The 20,950-nt window shown below is 37.8% G+C and overlaps 1 protein-coding gene across 3 annotated transcripts in view; it reads right to left on the reverse strand.

Moving 5' to 3' along the window:
• The window catches only part of POLA1 (DNA polymerase alpha 1, catalytic subunit), a 287,461-nt gene that overhangs the window by 94,862 nt on the left and 171,649 nt on the right, over nt 1–20,950 (reverse strand). For all 3 annotated transcript variants that reach the window (XM_046673990.1, XM_046673991.1, XM_046673989.1), the window contains exon 35: nt 6,764–6,880. In XM_046673990.1, coding sequence (XP_046529946.1) covers nt 6,764–6,880 — 117 coding nt within the window. The remainder of the gene's footprint in view (nt 1–6,763; nt 6,881–20,950) is intronic.

Consider the following 20,950-nt stretch of genomic DNA (forward strand, 5'->3'; position numbering starts at 1 on the left):
AAAGGGTGCTGATTAAACTGGAGCAGTGTCCACCTGCAAGAAGACATCTATCCACTGGTATATGCACAAATGCACGTCAACATTTTAATCAATATTTTGGAGAAGATAAAAGAAGGAAAGCTAATTACAGCATCAGATTTGTAGAAGCCAAAAGGCTGGGTGCACAACAGAATCAGGATCCAAAATATCCACAATGGGACAGCTATGGGCTGAGCACAAGCAAGGGGAGATTTCACAGGGTTCACTGAAAGGTCTGTTGTAGAGTGCTGGTTGGACCCCAATACCCAGTCTACTCTTTCTCTTCAGTAACAGAAGATGCTATTATCTCCATGTGACTAACTTCGGGCCCATGAAAGGTAAGCAGGAGTGTTAGGTGGGACTTCTGGGAAGGCTACTCAAAGAACTGACATGGCTGGGAGGTGCATTCTTTGACCCTTCAGCCTTTTCTCTGCCTTGTAGCCTGTGATGGCTTGAAGAAGCTTGCGCAGTCACCTTAGACCACGCTGTGACCTTGAGGGGAGAAGCCTGGCACTGCTGATGATGGAGAAGGGCAAGAGGAGCCTAGGCACCTGATGACACTGTGGAGCCACCAGAGCAATCCTGGACAGCCCACATTTGGATTTCTGTCACATGATAAAAAATTAATGTTTCTTAGGTAATGAATTAAATGTCTGTTTAAGCTACTGTTACTTTTGGTTTCCATTTCCCTTAGCTCAGTACAATTCCTATCTGCTACAGGTTGAATTGTGTCCCTAAAAAGATATAAAAGTCCTAACCCCTAGTACCTGTGAATGTGGCCTTACTTGAAAACAGGGTCTTGGTAGAGAAAATGAAGTTAGGGTGAGGTCATAGTGGATTAGGGTGGGCCCTAATCTGACTGGTGTCCTTATAAGAAGAAGAAAAGAGACAGAGACACTGGTAGAAGATGGCCATGTGACTATGAAAGCAGAGACACAGTGACGCATCTATAGGCCAAGGAACACCAAGGATTACCAGAATCTAGAAGAGGCAAGGAAGGATTCTGCCCTACAGATTTCAGAGGGAGAATGTCCTGCTGACGCCTGGATTTCAGACTTCTGGCTAGCTTCCAGAACAGTGAAACAATAAATTTCTGTGGTTTTAAGCCATCCAGTTTGTGGTACTTCGTTACAGCAGCCCTAGGAAACTAACACACTACTAATGGAGTCTTACACTTAGGTCTAAATAAACCACTTGGGTCTCAGAAACCCGATAAGGCAAGGCTTAGAAGTTACATGTGTAAAAAAATTATGTGTTTTAATATACAGAACGCTCAAAACGAATCAACACTGTGAATATGGATGCCAAGAAAGTTAATGCGACCTTAAACAGACTTCACAGAAATTTACTATAACCTAGAAAAGTTGGCAGCGGCAGGTTTATTCTGCTCGGTAGTAGCGCTAGTGAGGGCACCTGAAGTGCCTCATGCAGTTTTGGGCTCCTTACTTTATCGGGACAAAAACTCTGGAGTAGGATCCTTATCCTGAAAGCAGAGTAATAGAAAAATGGTTAAAGACCTAGGAATATTGGGCCTAGCAGGGGAAGGCTAATGAAAATAGCTACTTTCAAATATCTAAAAGGCTCTCATAAAACAGGCAGAGAGGAGGTGCTGAATAAATGCTTACTAAAGGTAGGAACAGAGGAAGGCATTAGTTTATTCAGCTGAACTAGGACCAACGAGTGAGCCAAAGAACATAAATTGAGGCCAAATGTAAGACCTATCTAGGTAATGAAAAGTAAAATAAAATTTAAAAGTATATTAAAAGAAGCAACCCAAATATCCATGCATGGATGAATGGATAAACACATGGTGGTATATCTATGCAATAGACTATTATTTGACCATAAAAAGGAATGAAGTACTCACACATGCTACCACATGGATGAACCTCAGAAACATTACGCTACGTGAACAAAGCCAGACACAAAAAGTCACATACTGTATGATTCCATTTATATGAAATATCCAGAAGAGGTAAATCCATAGAGACAGAATGCAGATTAGTGGTTTCCAGGAGCTGGAAGAAGGGGAGGAATGCAGACCGACTGATTAATGGGTACAGGGTTTTCTTTGGGGGTGATGAAAATGTTTTGGAACTAGATTGAGGTGGTTGCTGGTAGTAAAACTTTGTAATGTACTAAATGCCATTACATTATTCACTTTAAAATGGTTAATCTTCTGTTGTATGAATTTCACCTCAATAAAAAAAAGGATGAAAAAAATATACTGAAAAGGAAGGCTAGCATCTGCTTCATGGTCAGAGAAGCTGTATGTAGCATTTAGCCAACTCTGCCTCAAAAGACAAGCCCATCAAAATCACAATGGAGAGCTCCAAAAGACTCTTCATTGTAAACACTTACAGGCTACTGGAGGGTAAGCACTGACAAGGTACAGATGTTGAAGATTTTCCATCGTAGTTCTAAGGTTCTCTTCCTGCACAACTTATGATTACTTCCTTAAAAGACCACAATTTTCATGTTTTCATCTTATGCAGAAACAAGACACTGTTCCACGTACCTTGGCAATATTCTCACTGTCCCAAACCTACTTATCAAATCAACAATTCCTTCAGCCACAGCCATTTTGAAATTGTAACACACATGATCATAAATTCAGTATTTTCCCTCTCCTTTGAAGGCCAGAGTCCTACATGGTACACACGTTCCGTTATAAAAAATTTTAATTTTACAACTGAGGATAATGTGAGAAACACTAGAGGTGTCTCAAAGTAGGACCAGAAGTCATTTTACTGCTTTCTTCATAAGTGGCCTTCAAGGAATTTAATAGGGGGGCCGGCCCCGTGGCCGAGCAGTTAGGTTCGCGCACTCTGCTTCACTGGCCCAGGGTTTCACTGGTTCGGGTCCTGGGCCCGGACATGGCACCACTCATCAGGCCATGCTGAGACAGCGTCCCACATGCCACAACTAGAAGGACCCGCAACTAAAAATACACAACTATGTACCAGGGGGCTTTGGGAGAAAAAGGAAAAATAAAATCTTTAAAAAAAAGAAATCTAGTGGAATAAACAATTGAATAAAAGACTCCACCACATGCTCCTGCCCCAGGGGCTTTATAATTTCACAAATTATTTCTATCATGGGCCAAGGAGTCGCATGTAGATGTTTTCTCATCTCCACATCAAGAATGGAAATGTAAGTGAGAAAAAGTTTAACTTGGTTTAAAATCTTAGTTCTATAATGAAAACAAAACAAAACAATCTAACGCTTTACTTTTAGAGAATTACATTATGAACAATTCCCTGTGGGTTTAACTCACAGCCATACAGATTTGGCTACCTTAAGAAGTCAAAACCATGTTGTTAAAATAAAGAGATATTAAAACACTTATTCTCTAACTTGGGTAAATCCTGTCTCTATCACCAGTCTGAAAAAGGGTTCTATTTACCTAGGAACTTATGCATACATCAAAGTTTTCACTCCTGTATTTATTTATACTTCCTATGCAGCAGAGAATATACAGATAATATATTTTTAACAATCAGCAATTTGTATACTGTTAAATTCCCATGAACCTAAAAAAGCTTTACTGATATATATATATATATTTTTTTAAAAGGTATCTGAGAAGAAAGACACGTCTAAAACCATGGGAACAAAACAGTCCCAGCTTTCTTTCTCATAACTCTGGCAACATGAGCCAGAGGAAGAGCCAGCTTTCATACCCCAAGTCAATTCTGGAAAGTACTCAAGTCAACTGCAACCCATGACTAAATGAGAGGAGATTTATTATGTGCAGATGAGACTGGCACAGTAAGAGGCATGTGCTTTACCATCAAACTTGAACAATATATTTAAAGCCCTACTAGTCAAGCATTAGGAAAGTCTGGTGCTTTTGTCCAAAGAGACATTTACGAACACCTATTTTTGTCCACAGATAACAATTTTATATAATCTAAGTAATGTTAAACAAAATGTTAGCTTTATAAATAAGGAAATGGCCTCCTGTTCATTGATATGTCCCTAGGCTCTAGCAAAGTGCCTGGGATATAGCAGGTGTTCAATAATTATTAAATGACAGTAATGTATGATTGAGACATAGCAACTCAGAGCTTAAGAACTAAATAAGCATAATCGTGCGAAATAGACACTTTGGAAAACCCTATAGTAATTACAATGATCCTACAGTGCTCCATCGCACCACTGATTTTGGAACTTCTTTGGAACTGTCTCTGGAAAGATGCAGAGTTCTCCTCTTACTAGGACAGCCTGGGAACCCCATAAATAGAATTTAAAAATTCCCCACCCATCACTAGCAACTCAAAATGGACTACAGAAGAGTGGGCTCAGTCCCAGTGTCGAAGCCCCTGTAAGGAACGGCTAAGGGCATTATCATCAACCAGGATGCTCTGAACCTCCAGAAGTCATGTTCTGAGCAGCAATATGACCTGAGGAGCTAAGCTATGAAAGCTTACCTTGGTAAATGACTGCCTAAAATGCCACCGTTTTGAGGACAAGGATATGAAGGCAAAAAATGTACTTCAAAATGCCTGTATTGGTTCACTCATTTAAGAAAGGATAATAAATGATAAAAAATAACCTGATGTATTAAACCACTACCAGTAACATCATCAACATTTACTGGAAGGTTACTGATCTACTAGCTATACACTTTCCTTTTACTTTCTTTCACCAAGAATGGGATTAACTGGCTGACTTTCTAAGAAGTAATTAAATTTTCATTGAACCTGATCGATGAGCTAGATGTTTAAAAAGTCTCAAAGGCAGCATTAGTTCATGAAGCAAGGTGATTCCCCTGGAGTCTACAACTGGATTGATGAGTCACACTAAATATATATACTTTTGTTCTCTTTCTGCACCTGCTGATGCAAGTTTTGGGATAAGACTGATGTAAAAAGAATTTACTATGACATCTAATTCTCACGATGTATTCTATATTTTTTAAAAATTCTACATTCGGGTAGCTGGCCCAGTGGCCAAGTGGTTAAGTTCGTGCGCTCAGCTTTGGTGGCCCAGGGTTTCACTGGTTCGGATCCTGGGCGCGGACATGGCACCGCTCATTAAGCCATGCTGAGGTGGCGTCCCACATGCCACAACTAGAAGGACCCACAACTAAAATATACAACTATGTACTTGGGGGATTTGGGGAGGAAAAAAAAAAAAGATCGGCAACAGTTGTTAGCTCAGGTGCCAATCTAAAAAAAAAAAAAGCTACATTCTACTTTGGTAATTATCAAAGATATACAAAATAAGGCAATGGACATTTTATACTTATCAAATTAGTTAAAAATAAATTAATGATAATGCTCAAATGCTGCAAAGGTGGTGGCAAAACTGGTACATTCATCAAGTATTGGGTACAGTTTTAAGTTGGGATAAACCGTTAAGAAAGCAATGTGGCAATATGAATCATGACCATACTGTATCTATGCACTTTGATATGTGATTGTCAGTAAGAATTTATCCTAAAGAAATATTTCAAATAACAAGAAAATAATTTAAGTAAGAAAATATTCATCATAATTTTCTAGTGAAGAGATAGTCAAAGTAACTTGCAATGCCCAATGAGAGGAATGGTTAAATTTGTGTTTGAAAGTTTTGGTACTGACAATTAAGTAGCAACACAGACAGGTGCTTGACAAAAGATAAACGTGATACAAAAGCATATTTTCATTATGACTGAGACCATGTAAAAAATACATATGGATATACAAGAACAAGGAAACATAAAATGGTGATAGCCATTGAGAGTTCCTGACTTCTTGCTAAATTTTGTGAAATGATACATTATCTTAAAATTAAAAGAAATAGCCATTAAAACTTTAAAATATTTTCCTAAAACTAGCCTGTGTATCAACCCTTTTCAGTGAAAAGATGTGAAGTCAAAACTTGGTTATAGAACCCTGCCTCTGTGTTAAAAAATAAGTAAGTAAGTAACAGGTTCCCTATTCTCACTCTCTTCTCACCGAAATCCTTACAAATCCTCAGGCCAGATAAATTTGGGAAGCGAGGTACATTACAGCCCTGTATTGGTGAGGGAGACTGAACATTATCATTTTACAAATTCTGAGACAATCTGCAATAAGCATGTTTTAACTTTGGCCAGCCCAGAGTTTGCTAGACGTACTAGATCACAAAACCCCCTTTGTGCGGAAGAACTTCAAACATTCCTTTCCCCACAGTTTGGGAAATGCTGCTTGGGTCGACAGAGGGAGGGCATCTTAATTACCTGTAAGGTGTTTCCAGACTATGTGCTCCCCAGTCGGGAGTCACTAATGATAGTCTGCCTTATCCCTCGGGTGTATGCACTAAGGTAGAGAAAAAGCTTGAGAACTACTGATCTATGGCCGCTACTTAGAAACAATGGAATCCCATACAAATAAAATAAACCCTCTCGGGTACAGGTTTGGGAGGTTTTCTGGCCCTTACAAAAGGGCTTCTGATCTAGTCCAAAGATAACAGCAATTTCTACAAAGGAATGTTATCTCTTCTCTGTAATTATGAAGTGGCAACTAAAGAAATCTGAATAGCCCATAGGAGAACCAGTCAGTTTCTCTCTTAGATATAAAATATAGTATTGTTCATGACGTGAAGAAATAAAGCATATATCTTTTTGAAGTCTGGCTATCTTTTAAACTATATGCATGTTGTAGTAGGGTGTCTCCACAGGGTAAACACCAAATATCTACTTCCCAGATCTAAGGGATGGCCAAACACAGCCTCCTATCCACTTCTACACAGTTCTTCAGCATTAAGTGACCATTACCTCTGGTCGAAGTACAGCTTTCATGCAGACTTGGCAAAGAGGTCCATTTCGGGAGAACTGAAGGGGAAGGTGCCGAGTTCGATTTCGACATGTTGGCTCCTCACAAATCAACCAGCCCTGGAGAGAAACGAGAGAACATTTCAGTCCTGTCACCACCATCAACAGATACAAATATAAACTCTTTCCTTTATCAAGATACACTCATTTCATTCAAACCTTCCTTAGAGATTCTGAATAGCTCCTCACCTTTCTTGCCTGACATGTTAATTTGATTTATGCCCCAAACTTACAAGTTAGGAGATGAGATCACACGAGATGTTATCCCCTTTTCTTAAAAGAAATACCCCAGCCCACATACATCAAAACTCCCCCTGCAAAACTTACATGATTACACACAGAATGTAAACTGGTGGGTTTTAGGTCATTAGTAAAGACCATAAGCAAAGTAAAAAATATACCACATAGAAATGAATGACCTTCCCAGCAGCTGAGTGACTACTGGCTAGTTACTTAACTGCTGTGATCAGTTTCCTTCTCTGTAAAATGGCCATAATAAGAGTACTTACTTTATAGGGATGTTGTAATGATGTAATACATTTAGAGTGCTTAGAACTATAGTTGGCATAAAAGAAACACTAAATGTAAACAATTCTTTCATTTAAAATTAAAAGATTCTTTTACACATGTTCTCTGGAGGCATAAAACTGCCTGCAATGTTTTCAAGGACAACTTCAACTGACCACTCTTTTCAAGTGGTTTCAAATAACCATTGCCCACTTCTCTGGCCTTTAGAACTCTCTTCTCACTTTCCTTCTCCCTTGACTGCTCTTGTTTGAATTCTCTCATAGAGATGTGATAACAGTATGCCTATTATCTTAAATCAGAATTATGTTTGCTTATGTTTAACAGATAAAACCTATCTGTTAAACAAGGAAGACAAGACTTCACAAAAAGGGGTTGAGTAAAGCTCAGGTGTTCATATGACGGCACCAAGGTCCATAGGCTTTAGTGCTACATGTATTAGGCACAAGCCTAAGGCAAACTAGGGGGAAGCGCTGGGGTATAAAGGCGAGGAAGGTGAACAAGGTATGTTCCTGTGGTGTTCCCACCTGGGGAGCTGCAAGTAAGGACCCACTGTCTTTGGGTCTTGGAGAAGCGTAACTTCTGAACTGGTCTTGAGTAAGCAGAAGTTTGGTAGGTGGAGAAGGGAGGAAAGACAACTTAGGCAGAGAGAACAACATATGGAAAAGAACGAAGGCCAGAGAGAGCTCTGTGTGATATGATTAACAAAGGGATCAATGACATGTTTGACCCCTATCTCTGTTTCTAGACTGAGCAACATGTTGGTCTTTTCCCCCTGGATAAAGGCAGTATATATGCAAATGTGGCTTAATTACATTAGAGACTTTCATCTGCCACTTATTAACATTGCCACATGGCGTTAATCCAAAGCTGCAGGATATCCCCACTCATTGCTGTGCTGGGTGACCTTATTCCTCAGAACAGGCTCTTCTTGGAAGTAACAACAACCAAATTCAAGGGAAAGCACCAAAAATTAGTTTTTCAAGCTCCATTTATGGCCTTCACACCCAGAGAAAGTGCGTTATAGAACTTTTTTACTAAAAGAAAATATGCTACCTTTAAAGAACAGAAAATCCATCTAGTCAATACATTCACAGTAAGCTTTATTCCTACCTTCAGTCAATAGGCCGAACTATTTTAATATTTAATTTAAACTCTTTAAGTAGAGGGTCTCAAGGAGTCCTTATGAAACCTTTAATATAAGCCCAGAATTATATGAAATATTGTGGGGAAGAGGCAAAGAGTTCCCAGGTACAGAGTTTCAGGACATTATAATCTAAAGAGGAAAGCAAGGTCCACACACGGTACCAAGTACAACTGTTAAACAGCACAGAGGAAGGATGGAGTCGTGTGGATCCTATCTATCTGAGACAAACTACTACTACCACAGCAAAAGACCAGGAACTAGAAGAAAGAATCAGTGGTTCTGAATCACAGGCCACTGCTTGGTCCAATTCCTAGGGCCTATTACCACATGTCCTGGATTTCAGGACACAAATTTATTCACATTTTAATATTTCTGAAACTCAGATGCATTTACAATTGACAAGTACATTTAATGACGAATTTATGTTTCCTTCAAAAAAGCTATTAAGTCAAGAGTGCAGCTCACAATCGATGGCTCCTCAGAATTAAAGAAACAAGATACTTTGGTTTGGTCTGTTCTAGGCCTGGGGGATACAAAGGGGGATAGTGGAGTTGACAGCAGCAACAGATATTAAATTTTAAATGTAGCCTACAAACATTAAAGGTGAGACTAGCTGTTTCTGGAAGTACCCATTTAGGCATATTAATAAAGGAAGCAGAATTCAAGCAAACCAAGTACGAGAAAAGCAGGACTGGACTACTCCTTTATCATTCATTTGGGTTTTACATTTGCTATCTGAGGCTTTACCCACTTTGGAATATGTATCACTTAACACTGCCAACCATAGTTGTAATTCATTCAATTCTAAACAAAATTTTAAAAAAGCAAGCAGACAGGTAACAACTATCACATTTTGAGATAATAAATTACTAAGTACCAGAAATCAGCCTGAGAGTTAAAATTACTTTTTAATTTTTAAAATATAATGTTCAAAAAACTAAAGTTCTTTTGAGATGCTTTTAAACTTGATTCCATCAATTTCCTACAACTTCATGATTCACTAGGTGAGCTGCAAACCAAGGAGATGCTAAATTGTCACCTCACCTGTTTCTAAAGCAAACAGCTAGCTCTATCTCTGACAGAGTTACTAACTAAATGTCCTTTCAAATCATATAGAAAACAGATAATATAATTTGTCTAGACTTCCTACCAGTTATAATTAACATTAAAGAGGTCTTTTCTTCTTTGTCACCTCTCTATTCAGTACTTATTTGGGTTTGTTTGTACTTACTATCTGTTAATCTCCCTTTACAAATGACAACAATAACTAGTGCTATTATGCATGGAAATTAAACATGCTGATAACTGTGTGAAGGGAACTGGGGCTGAAAAAAAATATTAGAAGCCTGTAACTCTTTATGCCTCTTGTTTCATTTTGATAATTAAGCTTTTGGTCGTGATGTATTTTAAACAAAACTCTTCTATGGGGGAAATAGGCCCTAATCATACTCAGTATATGCTTTGCTTCCATTCAATTTTGTCAAGTACATTTTGGTTAACCCTTTGTTCCCCCAACAGATACTGACTGTGCTAAATCTACCTTTCAAGGAACATTTGTGTTGTTAAAAATAAATATGCCAGGTCTTTGAAAATATTGCATGATGGGACAAATCTTACAAGATCATAGTGAATTTTGCTTCTCATGGGTGATAAAAGCAAAGCAAATGAAAATACTATCACTGTATAAATTCACTTTGAATTATCACTCATAAGGACAAAACTAAACTTATTTTCATTTCCCATGTTGGACAATAATGTACAGCCCAAAGCAACATTGCTAACTCAATGAAAAACAAAAAACTTAATAAAGTGTAGTTCTTTGGAAGTCCAACCTATAAAAAGGTTTGGGTTCCAGGATGTCTGCCATCCAAATATGTCATTTTACTATGCAAGACCACATGTAAATGTCAATTTGTCATAACCAACAGGAATAAGGTCATTAAGTTTTCAGATGGCTACCTTAACCATGTTTATAAGTAGAGGGTTCAAAGTGAAGCCAACCTGTCCAATAGCAAAATAAACCTTTACCAAAACATGCAAAGATCTATCATCTGTTGCTTTAGTCTCAGCATCACTAATTCCTTGAAATCATTGTGTACGAAACTGTCAAATGCTGATTGGTTCTGATTGCTAAATTATATTTCTGAGGTCTCAACTAAAATGGTTTCTGTCTGCACATGCTAAAAAGGAATCGATTTCCACTTGTAACTGAGGCGTTCCTGGTAGTTGCACCTTAAACACAAACTGTTATTCATTTGTGTACATTTGTATTTTTAGAAGGATGCACACAGAAATCATCTAGACCTGGAAATGTGGTGCATAGGAGACACTTGAAAACGTCTTTTGAATAAACAAATGAATAGAAGCAATAAAATAAAAACACATAGGGGCAAGTTTATGGAAAATAATATGGAAGGGGTCTAAAATTCACAGGAGACAAAAAAATTCACAGTAGTTCTCGTACTCTTGAATCAAATACATGGGTCCTTCTCCTCCCATTTCTAGTTAGTCACCAAGTCCATCTACTGGCCTTATAGTCCCATCCTCACCATCCTCACCCAAGCCCATACCTCAAAGCTGATCTCCTGCAATAGCCTCCTACCTGGTTTCCCCAACTCCATTCTCTCCTACATCTAATGCAAAGACTTGCCAAGTGTAGTTCCCAAGGCCTCTCCCCTCCCATCCTCTAATTGTATACCTTCCATAGAGGGTTAGGAATACACGCTTTGGTCTGGCTTTCAAATCTTTTACAGCCTCATCCCATTCCTCCTTTTTCATCATTCTCTTACACAAACTCTTCACTCCAGAGGATTGGTTTCCTCACTGTCCTCACCACATTTTGCCTATTGCCACCTCGTCTTTGCTCATGCTATAGAATCTCTGCCTAAAGTGTCCATTCCTTCAGCATCACTTCCATTCCTCTACTGTGAAATTTTCCCAACCCCTAGGGACTTCTCCATCTATCTCAGCTGCCTCTGAGCACACAGTGCTTTGCACTGTCCCTGAATCATCTTATTTTACCTCCTTAACTGGATGGGCAGGCCCCAGGGGAGTGACCCACTTTGGACTTGGTAGCATCCTCCCCAGTCTCTAGCACAAAGGTTCACATTCAATGAAGAATACAGAATTGAGGTTATGAAAAATGGCACTTGGGTGTGCTTTCTCCCCACCCATTTATTAATGGCTAATTTTTCATAAGTCATTGAATTCTCTGAGCCTCAGTTTCCGCATCTAGGAAACAAGAGGTAATAATATTTATTGTATTAGAGCTGTTCAGAGACTCAAATAAGAAAGCCTCCAACAATGTTCAGTAAATGTAAAATATTGTTATTATCCTACATATGCCTCCAGCACTGGGGAACATCAGTGCTGGGCTACAGCTGACAATGCACTATTCTAACCAGGAAAGAGCCTGATCAGTTTCCACCTGGTGTTATCCCAACATGGAGAACTACAATGATGGATACCAGGTAAGATTAGGCGGAGCTGCCTCTCAATTTGATTGCAAAATAATACAACTATGTAGTCGAAGTAAGTGAAATTTCTATGTTCTTCCTGATAAAACAAGACTGGCTTTGAAGCTATAGATGGCAGAATAGCTGGTGAGGGAAGAGGGGGTGGTCTTCATTTTATTTTGGGATTCATAGAGATTTTCAAGAGACAACACAACACTGTGCTGCAGTGACGTACGATTTAGTTTAAATTGTAATGGCTCTCCAGGCGTGCACTGAGAGGGTAACAGGGTGAGGTCTGCCACCATACGTGCTCTTATAGAGTTCATCATATCATTACTATTTTTCTATAATGACTGTTAACTGCTCCTCTCCCCAAACTATATGCACTTTGAGAATACCAGACGCTCTTTTCACCCAAAACCATTTATAAATGTTCTGGGGTTCCCTTACAGTCACATTTTTCTGTCACAGAATTATCCCCAGTGTAAAATGGGTTTTCTTATAGATAGTGCACAGTATGGGCCCACAGCTGCCTTTGAAGAATGACATGTTGTGATTTGGGATTTCCAGAAATATCAAAAAACAAATTGCTTTCTGACCCACATTTGCACCCAAAACTGGGAGAAAATTTTCCTATGATCTCCAGGGGAAGTTTTAACAGGAACATAATTTTGCTTTTAAAGTTAAATCTTCTATACTGCACCATGCTGGCATGTCAAAGAGTGATTATTAAGTCTCAGAGAGGTGCCAGGGTAGGAGATGAAAGAGCAAACCACGAAAAATACATATATAAACTAACTATTCACCAAAGTTAATACAAAAATATTTTTAACAAAATTATCAAAACAGAAGTGGAAAGTGCCTCGTCGGTCAATATAAGAATTTTAAATATTATTAAAATTGATTTTTAAAGCAAGACATCTCTCTAAATGAACAGTCACATGTGATTTCATCCAAGTTATTTGAAACTTATTGATCTTATCATTTGTGCAAGGACCAGACTCTGCCATCAGTTTGCTGAAAAGGATAATGGAGCACTCCCAAACTGTTATGATAGGTTAGATGCAAGCAGTGGTCCTCATTTAAACACACAGAATAGCACTACGAGTGGACAAATTCCAACCTCAGCAATTGTATATTACATGATAAATTAGCAAATTGTTCTGCTTTGCCTCACATCAAATCCAATACCATAGCCTTGTTATTTTAATTTGCAATCAGAGGTTGAACATCAGAAGATGTACCTGAGGTACATTAAAACGCCCCATGCAAGCCATCTTCTCCTGCTATACTGTGAGCAGAGAAAGCCAACAATTACCAGCAATTTCATTTTACCACTGTAGGACAATACTAGAACAGTTAAAATTGTCTCCATGCAAGCAACTGGGGAAAATATACTTAAAATGATTTTATATGGAAAATTGCATTTGAGGGTAAAAAAGTTCAATGGAGGACATGTATCCTTCTGTATGGGCAGCTGAAATCTCTCTTAGTATATTCAAGCCTATTCTATAAAATACTCTCCCTATTCATCCAACTCAAAAGCAAGCTACATTCTTAGGCTATAATAGGTCACAACTAAGTACACAGTACCTTGCTTCAGGAATAATTTTGCTTTGTCTGTCAACTGTCAACAAAGCACAAAGAGCTCATGCAAGCCATCCATGTACTGTGGATGTTAGAGATCTAACAAAATACAAATAGTAAGAATACAACATTTCCAAGTCACCCTGCTTTCACTTTATATGAGAAACTGAAAGCATTTTCCTCTCCACATTCCATTAATCTCCATTGTATTACAAATCTTTTCATAAAAGACTTTTTTTCCCTATGTGAAGCTACAAGTGACTTGGGGATGTAATATTCCAACCGCGATGAATGTCCAACTTCCCAACACGAATGGGTACAAATGGATGTGTCAGTTGAGGCATATAGTCATTTCAACAAGGAAAAGGAAGAAAGAATCAAATGGGATGAGATGGTAAAATGGCTACTCTGGTGCTTACATTAATATTTTAGTGACGAAGCCTCTAAGAATTGTTCACTACTTCCACCACAGCTCTTGCCTCTCAAGTCTTCACTCTTGAAAAAACATCACGTTAAGTACATACACATACTAACAAACTTTCAAAAGTAAACCCAAGGCCTAGTTTCATCAGTATGTACACAGAAAAAAAGACTGGAAGGAAATACTCAAAAATGCTATGCTGCTTATCTCTAGGTAGCTTCTGTTTCTGTATTTTCTAAACTTTCTACGACAAGGGTGTATTGTTTTTATAAGCACAAAACTGTTATTAACGAGGGGAAGAGAGAGTTTTGCCGGGAGAGTTCAATATAATCAAATCACTAATACATTGAAAAATATTTTGAGCTATATCATGTGTTTGATTGTTGCCAAGATGAATTTTCAGGGAATGTGCTTATGGGAAAAAGTCTCATGAAAAAAAAGTTTTTCTTTAAAAAATTTTTTTTTTACTATTCAGAAATTTTAAAAACAGGTCAATTTAAACACATAAGCAGTTCCCAAGTAGACAGTGGCTGGGCATGTATTAGCAGTACTAGAATCATTTATTAAATTAGGCCACTCACTAAAATGTACACAGCCTTTTACGGAATATGATTTGAATACTTTATGACATTGGATCTCTGAAGGTAGGTAATAAAACAGTTTTAAAGAGAGGTGCTTTGTTCCTCATGCCCCATCCCCTGCCTTTATTCAGTATACACAAGGATCAGCTCACATGTCCAGGGTAGAAATCAAATTAAAAAAATCAATCAGTAGGACATACCTAGAAGCTTATTACTAGCAGAGGTTTTTTTCTTTGCTTAAGTCTAGCTAAAAGTAATTTTTCTTGTTTGTTTGTTTACAGGCTAGTTATTTATTGGTATGGTTTAATGTGATATGCCTTTGGGTACCAAACAACAAATGTTAAAACTGAACTATCTATGCAATTGCCTCAAAGGGCATCTTAAAATCAGAATGGAGTTCAAACCATCACCAGGCAATGTTTGTTCATTTAACTTTAATTATTTTCTCCTTGAGAATGGTACTAATGAAACTGAATATCTTTCATGGTTTCGAAGGGCTGTTTGAATAGTCTGTAAACAGAACTAAGGGTAGACAAGAGATCTGGCTGAGCCAGGGGGTTGCTAGGTGATGTAGAATGTAAACCCACAAACTTGTTAAGGTTTGCTTTGCTTTCATGCCACTTTCACACACACTCAAAAGTTTTGAGAATTGATTTTTCAGGTGGCCATTAAAAAAAGAAGAGGACTCCCCTCTGAAATTCACTCCCCCCAGATGCTCTGCCAGATCCAGAAGAGACAAAATCCATCTGACCTTTGGCTGTAACCTGGGAAACTCTTGGTTTTATATAAATGTAGGATCATAGATCTTATGAATACCCATAATTTAAGAAACAAATTCACAAAGGTGGATTTTTGAATTTCAAAAAGACATTTCTAATCATTTATTCAACTTTGAATAAAATTAAGATTTCCTTCCAGAAAAAAAAAGAAAATGTGTTCACAGCTTAGAGATTTAGGGCACAAAACCCTAAACCCCATGGCAAATAACTTAACACAGATTATCATCGTGACAAACCTTTTGGTTTAGCCACTCCGTCTCTCTTTTGGCCTACACCAAGTATGACGGCCTGTGAGACTTCTCCCTTCCGCCCCCTCCCCCAAGCTCCTTTTTAAGTAGCTGATCAGAGATTGTCCAGTAAGAGCACTTTATTAGATCATCAGCCAGAGGGGTTCACAAGTACTGAGAGCAATGGGCTCAAATGCGGCACATCAGTTTTAATAGACCAGGGGCTACTAGTAAACTGCAGATACTGCTGAGAACTTTCCAGGCACTGAACTCTTGAAAAAGCACCGTCTCTCCAGCTTAAATGCAGCTGCCTCTTTCAATGCCGCAAATGGGTAAATTTGACAAAAAAGCCACCATTAAGACTACATGAAAGGCTCAAGACAACATCCTTTCAATGCTTTGTACTTCAGTAATCAGATGTACTTACTCACCCCCTCCCCCAAACCCGATCAAGAACTATTTCTGAATGGTAGGAAATAATTCCACTTTGTACATCTTTTAGTTAATCAAGACTTTCTATTCAGCAATTTGACCTTTTGTTCAAAACAGGATTATCAGTTTTTTCGCCAGTTACCAAGGGCGACTCGCATGGTGAACATAATTGCAATAATTTGCAAAACACCATGGCAACCCACATTACAACTAGGTAAATACTGGGCTTTTGTGCTACATTGTTATTTTCAGAGATGCCGAAGTCAAAGAACGAATGACAAATGAACACAAAATTTATATTTGCTTTGTCTCAAAAGAGAAGAAAATTGATAACAAGAATTGGGGGGAAACCGACTACAGCTGTAATTTCTAACTTGATTAATTAGGATGGTAACAGTCCTTAACAGTATATTCAACAAACAGCCCTGACTTCGTCTCTCCACCCACCTCTCTCTATACCACTACCACTATCCCCCCACCCCAGACAAATTTTTTCAGCTTGGAGAACAAACATCCCCCATTTGCTCTTTTCTTCAACTTAATGGAATCCTTAATTGCAGAATATTGTTCTCCTGCTCTTCCCGGCAATGAAAACGGAGAAAAAGGAGGAGAGTGCCAGGGCAGACAGGGAGCTACAGTCATTTTTTGCCTGCCTCTTTTGGACACCCCAGGCCCAATGATGAGATGGCATTTTTCTGGTATCAGCAGCTGTTTCGTAGCAGACAATAAAGTAAAAACTATTTAGCTTTGCAGAAAAGCCACTTCTTTCCTCTTGGCAATACAAGGTAAGTCTACACGCCGAGATGAAGTTTCATAATTTAAATGCCAGAACATAAGATGAGAAAATAATGATGATTAAGAAAAAATACATTTTTCCTGTTAAGAAATTATTAACTGTGGTTCTGTCCATAAAGCTGTTGAAATGCATGTGTTTACTATTTGGGGAAGATGTTCAACATCACCAATGTGCTGAAAACCACTTTATACTCAGAGAGAGCCCAATTCACAAAACAATCTAAAAATATAAACTCAGTGTTCAGAAATTAATACAAAAATCAAAATCGGATTTTTAGTAGTTAACATGGTCTCAAAAATAGTTCTATAATCTTTTCTATAATACATGTGATGATAAGAGTTATATCAGAATTGTTTTACTCAGGTATGAAACACAGGTTCTATTTTATAGTAAAGGAGCAGTTTTTTCCAAGAGGCACAAATTCTGCTATAATGCCTAGCTTTGGGGAAATTATCAAAATTGACTTTCCCGTGCAAAATGTAATGTTTTGGGATGAGAAAAGAAAAATACACACAGAAAGGGCTTGCAGAAGTTATACTGCGGAGATCTCGAAAACTAAGAAGCTCCAGATGCACTCTCAACACAGCCCAGCTTTGCTTGCCTTCACCTGCCTTATAACAAGGCAGAGCAAAAGGAGCCTCTCAAATGATCTGCATATTGCCTCTAACTTTTGAAAAATCAAATGAATCTGATACTATAATGGGTCCATTCTTATTTTGTCAGGGCTGAAAACTCCCAGACAGATCTCTAAGATTCAGCTTAGAGAAATCACAATATAATATTCTTCAGAATATGCCTCCGAAATTACAGATACTGTGATTTCTCCCGAGGAGGAGAAATCAAAAGAATGTGACACATTAACTCCTTTTCAGTCAGTGACAACCGCTTTACACTTGGAAAATATATTTTATTTTCTGGCTTAGTTCATTCCAAATTTACCATACCTGTATTAAGTGCATTCCTATCAAAAGTCCAAATGTTAAGAGGAAATTTATCCTTTAATGCCGAATCTGAACAAGGCTTCAGTACTTTTTGATCAGATCGACTTGATGACAGATCATAAAGTGGGCCTAAAATCCCCATGACACTTGAACTTCTTTAAGAAACCCTTATATATAAATGAAATATTTTGTAATCTTCTGGAATTTCTTTACTTATAACATTTTACCTAGTGTACTTGTTCCCTTCTGTCCCAAACTTATGTGGCTTCTTCTGTTTTTTTTCTCTCTCTCGTTTTCTGGCCAACTGGATAGGATGCTTCTTGATCCCTATTTGTGAACTGCAATATCCAACCCTCCATAATTCCAATAGATCACCCAAATCTCAAAATCAGGAATGGCAAATACCTAGCAGGCATGCTGCATTCCATCTCCAACTCTATCCCCACAGTTGATAGAGGACAGAAAGCTGGCACTCAATATGAAACCCACCTGCTATCCCCACCCCAAATCCTTCTTGCTCTAGAATTCTCAACTCTGGCTGCATGTTGGAATCACCAGGGGACTGTTACAACACAGATTGCTGGGTGCCACCCCAGAGTTTCTGATTCAACAGGTCTTGGGGTGGGGCCCGAGATCTCTAACAAGTCCCCAGGTGATACTGCTGCTGCTGGTCTGGGGACCACACTTTGAGAACCATCAGCCTGGGGTACAGAATGGGCATTGGGATTTTAAAAAGCTCCCCAAGCGATTCCAGTGTGCGGCCATGGTTGAGACCCACTGTCCGTATTCTCACTTTCTCTCGTTCAAAGAGAACTATTGGTTATTATCTTATGAAGAATGAACTTTATAAACTGAATCGTCCTAAAAAACCCTCTCTCTCAACTCTTTCTCCTTCCATATTTACTGTTTCTTTAGATATCATTGATGTGGTCCTCTCTTTTACTCTGTCCAAGTTCCATGCAGCATTAAAACCAGCAAAGCCTCAAACCTGACTTAATTCTTTTAAAAAAACTGACCAATTTCTATGTTGTTTACATCACGTATGGAGCTTAGTAATAGTCTTCCTTTAAACAAAGAACCTTACTCTAACAATAACAATATAATTCTTACAATATGAGGTGTGCTTCATGCAGGAAAACAGAATTTTAAGAGTGCTGTTGAAAATAGTGTCTATGAAAGCAAGCACAATTCCATTTTGGACTTTGATAAGTAATATGAAATAATATATTTGAACCCTAAATTTTAAAGTTGGAAGGTACTTTAGAGCTCTTAGTTTATTCCTTCCTATTCTATCTAAGAAAAATGAGGCCCAGGAAAAAGTAGATTCCTTATGCACTGTCACAGCAATTAGCTGGAGAACCACTCGGGGCTCTAAACCTCTAGTCTAGTACTCTTTACACGCTACGCTTACTCTGCTTAACGCATGAGCCAGTAGTCGTACATGGTTCTCGAGCACTTGAAATGTGGCTAGTCCAAATTGAGATGTGATGCAAGTATAAAATATATAGTGAATTTCAAAGACTTTGTTCAAAAAAGACTGTAAAATGTCTTAGTGATATTTTTAATATTTGTTATAGACTGAAATAATATTTTGGATATAATGGGTTAAGTAAAATTTATTATATTACGAATAACTATTTCCCCCCTTGTTTTTAAAAATACAAATGGAAATGTATCATATATAACATTCTAAATCTCGCTTTTGTCACTTAAAAGTAGAGGAAATTAGGGGCTGGCCCCGTGGCCGAGTGGTTAAGTTCGCATGCTCCGCTGCAGGCGGCCCAGTGTTTCGTTGGTTCGAATCCTGGGTGCGGACATGGCACTGCTCATCAATCCATGCTGAGGCAGCGTCCCACATGCCACAACTAGAAGGACCCACAACGAAGAATATACAACTATGTACCGGGGGGCTTTGGGGAGAAAATGGAAAAAATAAAAAATCTAAAAAAAAAAAAAAAAAAAAAAAAGTAGAGGAAATTATACCCTATCAGTACTTATAGACCTGCAATGTTCTTTTTAATGGCTGCACAGAATTCTATTGTATGATCGTAATAATTCAATGAATCCTCTTCTGATCAACGATTAGGTTGTTTTTGGTTTCTAACTACAACCAATAATGCTACGAGGAATGACCTTGTACGTACAAGTACCTTTGACAACATCTACAAGTACCATACAAGGAAAGATATCCAAATTAGAATTGTTGAATCAAATGGTATATTCATTTAAAATTTTGAAAGATGTCACCAAATTGTGATCCAAAGAGGTCATACCAGTTTTCAAAGCCACCAACAGTGTATGTGGGTACTCCTTTCCCCACACCCCTGCCTACGTTACCTATTATCTAACTTTGAGATCTTTGTTATTCTGATAGGTGAAAAATGGTATTCATTTGGACTTACAGAGTGAGCTTGAACATCTTTACCTATGTTTATAAGCCATTTACCTTTCTTTCTCTATGAATTGCTTGTTCCTGTCCTTTACTCATTTTTTCCACTAGGTTGTGGATCTTCTTCTCCTTGATTTGCAAGAACGCTTTGTATGTTAAAGAAATTAGCGCTTTATCTGTTACATGGGTTGCAAATATTTTCCCCAGTTCATCATTTCTCTTTTGACTTTATGGTGTGTGTGTGTATATACATAAAATTTTTGCTCTAAAGAAATTTTTATTTTTTCATTTGTAACCAAATTTATCAATATTTTCCCTTTTTGGATTCTGAATTTTGTGTTGTTTCAAAAAGTCTCCCCAACTCCAAGATTATTAAAAATACCTATCACTTTTATAGTTTCATTTTCTAAGTTTAAGTTTCTGACCCATCTGGAACTTGTTTTAGTATAGGGAGCAAGGAAGAAATTCAATTGTATTTTTTTTCCCAGACGACTATTCCCTACTGATAGGAACTACCCCTTTATATAATAGTAAATGCAACTCTTAGCTCTACTTCTGGACTTTCTATATTGGCTCCATTAAAATCAGGAGAGTACCAAAATATTTTAATTACCCTAAATTCCTAAAAATTTTAATAACCAATAGGTCATCTTCTTTGTGGAAATATTCCTGTGAATTTTTTAAAAATTGAGGAAGCTTTAAAGTTATGAGTAAATTTAGAAGAGAACAATCCTAAAATGTTCAACTATCCTAGCTAAGAATAGTATATACTTTTCTATTTACTTAAGTCTTCTTTTAAGTCCTTCAATAGTACTTTTTTTAAAGATTTAATTTTTAATTTTTCCTTCTT

Source organism: Equus quagga, chromosome 10 (assembly GCF_021613505.1).
Source record: "Equus quagga isolate Etosha38 chromosome 10, UCLA_HA_Equagga_1.0, whole genome shotgun sequence".
NCBI classification, from domain to species: domain Eukaryota; kingdom Metazoa; phylum Chordata; class Mammalia; order Perissodactyla; family Equidae; genus Equus; species Equus quagga.